This window comes from Fulmarus glacialis, unplaced genomic scaffold (assembly GCF_000690835.1).
Source record: "Fulmarus glacialis isolate BGI_N327 unplaced genomic scaffold, ASM69083v1 scaffold8784, whole genome shotgun sequence".
NCBI lineage: Eukaryota > Metazoa > Chordata > Aves > Procellariiformes > Procellariidae > Fulmarus > Fulmarus glacialis.
In genome coordinates this window covers 1,681-6,581 of record NW_009208638.1, presented here as the reverse complement: position 1 = coordinate 6,581, position 4,901 = coordinate 1,681, and the positions used below count along the sequence as shown (strand labels likewise).

The window sequence follows — 4,901 nt, the reverse complement described above, 5'->3', positions numbered from 1 at the left end:
CCAAATATCCTCCTCGGTGTATATCCGTTGCTCATTTGCTAGGGAGAAGCCCTGCTCCACCAGCATCCTTTGTGCTCGCGAGGGAATTTTTAGCTGGGTTTTGCACCTTCGCTTTCATGAAATCCCAGCTCTTTTCTGCGTTTGCATGCTGGACTTCCCAAATCTGCCCAGCTGCAGTAACAAGCTCTCCTCACTTGTCCTGATTTGTGCTTGTTCACAGCCACAGCCACCAATCTGCTCCTATTGATCTTCCCATTTACACAAAATGGCATTGACTCATGCCTAATCTAGCTGAAGTTATTTTCTCAGATAGCTCTTCTAAAAACAGCCTGTTTTTCAGGAACAGGTACAAAAAAACTCCATCAGCTCATGCTGTGACCTGGTGAAGAGACATGTGAGATGTCATATCCAAGGATATCTTGAATGACCATTACAGACAAGGCTGTGATTTATAACCTCCCAACTCCAAAGAGTTATTCTTCCTGGAAGGATTTCTCTCCTGGGGCGTTGTCCTCGCCCCAGTCTGGCTGGGGGATCTGCGACAGGCTCCCAGCACTGTCTGGGCAGACCTTCTTTTCTCTTCTTCCCAAGGCAGTTTAGATCCACGAAGGTCTTTTGATGCTGCCTTTCAGCGTCTTGTGCTGTGCTACCCTTCCTCTTCGCCTCCCGTTCTTACCCTCTCCTCCTGTGACCTCCATTGCCTCTGCTCCGGTCACACCAGCTATTTCTCTGATATCTGGGAATATCTGCTGCCATGGGCAGCTCCATGTAGTAATTTGGGTTCCTCCATACCAGCTTTGCGTGAGACCACAATTGTTTGTGTTATTTCCTGTGGACCACTTGCTGTTCCTGAGCCAGAGGAGACACCAGATTTTTGCTGCCCGTACCTCTCTCCCAGCTGCTCTTAACCCTACAGGTGCTTCCCTTCCCTCTGCGGTTATGCCCTTGTTTACCAGCTCCTGCTCTTCCAGCACATCCCAAACCAGCATGGAGAGTACATGCCTCTCCTTCAACCTCCATTCCCTTCATGGTTGAAAGCCTGGCATCAGATCCCTGAAGGCTTCTCCCCTCCCGCCGGCGTGCCTCCTTGCATTAGGAGGAGGGTGTCCGTGGAGGCTCCCAGCTGCTCAAGCACCCCAGCCCTTGCTGCGGCACCCAACCTTGAGCTGGCTGCTCCTCCCTCCCTCCCTGCTCACACACCCACCTTCACTGCTGGGCACCAGGACAAATCCACAGCCCATCCCTGAACCTCTGTGTCAGGGAGCACATCCCCAGCATGGTGAGGTTGTTCTTGCTCCCTCTTGGAGGGAGCCTGCAATGTCGCTTGAGGGTGCTCAAGTCTTCTCAGCCTGGCACCCACCTCCTCTTCGCTCCTGGGGGATGCTCCCACGCTTCTCTCTGGAAGGACCTGGTGACAGGTCTGCCAGTACCACCAGATTCTTGCAGGTTTGCGTGAATCCCTGATCATTTCCTTACTGCTCTTCCTTTGGATTCAGTAGTTTTAGTTTCACACTCAGAATCTCCTGTATCTCATCTTCGTTTGTCCCTGAGCTCCAGTTTCTTGTTAGATTCAGAGTCTTTCCCTTTTCCTGCAGCCTACTGTCTCTGCTTTTCCTTGCCACCCTCAAGCTTGTTTGAACTACGCAGTCACCGTCAGATGCCTTTCTGATCCTCCTATGATCTCTCAGACTCTCAGAGGTCCTTCCCTTGCATTGTTTGCTAGGTGTCAACATGAGGCTAACATCTACAGTGCAGTATTTGCAAGCAGACACCTTCTTTGTCTGTAATGTTTAGATTTCTTTTTTTTTTTTTTTTTTGAGATCTGCTCCCACAATCTGTGATGGAGAGGGGAAGCAGGAGATCTTTCTGTATCTTCACTAATGGTGTAAACACAATTTGCTCCCAGGAAGGGCAGCAACTGTTCAGGCAAGGTCCAACTTGTCACGTTTTGTGGGATCTTTAGACCAATCTCCAGTTGCAGCCCAGGAAACCTGGAGGGGGGAGAGGAGCTGCTCTCATCTGCTCTCCTTTAACAGTCCCTGGGATGCTTACTGACCGCAGTGGTGAGGTCCCAACTCTCTCTGGTGTCCTTCAGGTGACCAAGAGTTGGGGGTTGCCTTGAGGCTCGAAACCCCATGGGCTGAGACCCACCACTTGCCCCCACAGACGTACCCCCCCGAGCCCCTGGAGCGAGGTGTGAGGAGTGCCGGGGCAGTGGCACAGCTTCAGCCCACCGCGCAGCAGAGCGGAGGGCTGGCGATGCCCCACGGCAGGGGTGAGCGTTCACCCTCCTTCTACCTGTCCTTATCTCCTCCTGCTCTCCCTGTAGATGAGCCCCAAATCCCTGCAGCGGGGAAATCTCAGCAGCCCCACCATGTTCCTTCTCTTGGGATTTTCCAATGCCTACAGAGCACAGGTGACCCTCTGCCTGTGCTTCTCGCTCATTTATCTGGTGACGGTTGTGGGGAACCTGCTCATCGTGACCCTCGTCTGGCTGGATGCCCACCTGCACTCCCCCATGTATTTCTTCCTGGGCCACCTCTCCTTCCTGGACATCTGCTACTCCTCTGTCACCCTCCCTAAGATCCTTGGAGACTCCTTCTCACCACAGAAGACCATCTCCTTTGTGGGCTGCATCACACAGATCTATTTCTTCCTTTGCTTTGGGGGCTCCGAGTGCGTGCTTCTGGCTGCCATGGCCTACGATCGGTACCTGGCCATCTGCCACCCCCTCCACTACCCGGTACTCATGAGCAAGAAGATGTGCCACTGTTTAGTGGTTGTTTCGTGGCTGAGCGGCTCCTCCTCGTCTCTGATCCAGGCCTTCCTCACAGCCCGCTTGCCCTTCTGCGGGTCCAACATGATCAACCACTTATTCTGCGAGCTGCCCTTCTTGCTGAAAGCATCCTGCAGCCCTAATGCCCCCCTCAACAAGGCCGCCTTGTATGCTTCGGCTGGGACTATTGCGATGGGCTCTTTCCTCCTTACCCTCATGTCGTACGTTCACATCATCAGGGCCATCCTCCAGAAGGGAGCAGGGACGCAGAGGGCCTTTGCCACCTGCACCTCCCACCTGACCGTGGTGTCCCTGTTCTTCGGTGCCGGGGCCATTGCATACCTGGTGCCTCACTCCAGCGGCTCCAAGGAAATGGACGAGGGCCTCGCGCTGCTGTACGCTGTTGTGACCCCCATGCTCAACCCCATCATCTATAGCTTGAGAAACAACGAGGTCAAAGGGGCCATCAGGAAAGCCCTGCGCAGGGGGGTGTTACAGATGTCCACCAAGGGTGCAGGCGTCGCCGCTGAGCAACCCCCACCCTCCCCATGGCAGGGATGTGGCTCTCGGTGACCCAACGCACATGAAGGGGTCTGGAGCTGCCGGCTGGGCGGTGCTGCGTGGTGCTGGTGGGGGCACAGCCAGCAGCTCCTCACTATCCCTCACCGACGCATCCAATGCTCAGATTCATTATTGCCCGGTGGGGACCCAGGGGCTGGGTACCTAATTCACAGCATTTTCTCCCTTTGTGTCCTTTTGTGTTCAAGCACAGCTGGCTTGAACTCACAGTGGCAGCTTCAGAAAGCCCAACTCGTGCAGGTACGACCCCAGGCAGGTGAGCTGCGTCTCATCCCATCCCAGGAGCCGGGTACCATCCTCCCGGTGTGGAGCACTGCAGAGGTCTTCACCCTCTTGGACCCTCTTCTGGTGGCAGAAGGATGGCACACAACGTCCTCTGGAGACCTGAGTAGACTAGGAGAGGATTTTGTAAAATTGCTAATTGCTTGGCCTCAGGAATTCTCCCAGTAAGTAGTTCCGGAACTTTTTTCCTAAGAAATAGGTATTGCCCAGGTAGAGAAGCTGTACTGGCTGTCCACACACTGCCTTTAGTAAGTGCCCTTAGTAAGCCTTATTTTTTTTAATCATTTATCTACACCAGAGCTTTGTCAGGCTTTCTAGAAAGAGCTTTTATCCCTAAGCAGAGCCCTTTCTGAGGTGAAACACTGTGCAAAGCACAGCAGTAATGCTCGGCTGTTTGCATCTCCTGTTAAGTGGTGGATAATCTTGCCTGGGCTGGACTTGCAGACACTGCAGAGCCAGATGTCTTTCCCTTAATGCAATAAAATACATATAAGTAGGAAAACCATTGTCAGGGGATTGATCTTTGTAGTTTCAGGAGTCAAAGTTAATCCTGGGAATGGAGAGCTACTTCCACATGTAAAATGGTGGTGGTAAGGCAGGAGCGTGGGTGGGAGAACAGATTAATCTGATTCATGACGTGCCTTCAGGGAGGGTTCAGGGGCTCTCAGCAGCACACGGAGCCTGGAGGGTGTTACCTGGTGGTTGTGAGGGATGTGAAAGGATGCTGTGACCACTGCTCAGTGTGTGCAAGAAGATGCACCTACAGGCACAGCGAAACATGTCCTCCTTGGACCTCAGCCGAATGCTGGGTTGGGATTTCTTTACAAGTAAGGCTCTGTAAGACTCCTACTTAGCAGAAATTATAGGAACTGGTTTTCTGTGATTCCTCCATCCCTGATGGAGCCAAGGATTTCCCAATAGGAACACAACGTGCCTTATCCTGCTCAGGTGAGGATGCAACACGTCCTCCCAGAGCACATGGACAAGGCAGGGCCAGTTGGGGAACACAGTTTTTAGGACATCTACAAAATTGGCAGCTCCTTTGGAAATAAAACAGGAATTTCACATCCCTTCCCACCCACGGTCCCCAGGGCAGGGTGAGCCAGAGCTATCTGCCACCTCTCCGCTCTCCCTACTGACAGGGAAACCTGTGATTTCATGACTGCTCCTGCCAGTTGTAGCTACTTTAGTATTTGGCCGGGTATGCACCTCTGGAGATGACAGGCAGGGAAAAAGGGTGGCGAACCCCTCTCGCCGGGAAGGG

The 4,901-nt window shown here is 53.1% G+C and overlaps 1 protein-coding gene across 1 annotated transcript in view; it reads left to right on the top strand.

Moving 5' to 3' along the window:
- LOC104075890 (olfactory receptor 10A7-like) overlaps positions 1–3,287 on the top strand; it is a gene marked incomplete at its 3' end in the record, with an annotated part of 9,714 nt that extends 6,427 nt beyond the window's left edge. Inside the window, exon 3 of the mRNA XM_009576553.1 lies at positions 2,330–3,287. Coding sequence (XP_009574848.1) covers positions 2,330–3,287 — 958 coding nt within the window. The remainder of the gene's footprint in view (positions 1–2,329) is intronic.
- Between the last annotated feature and the right edge of the window lie 1,614 nt (positions 3,288–4,901).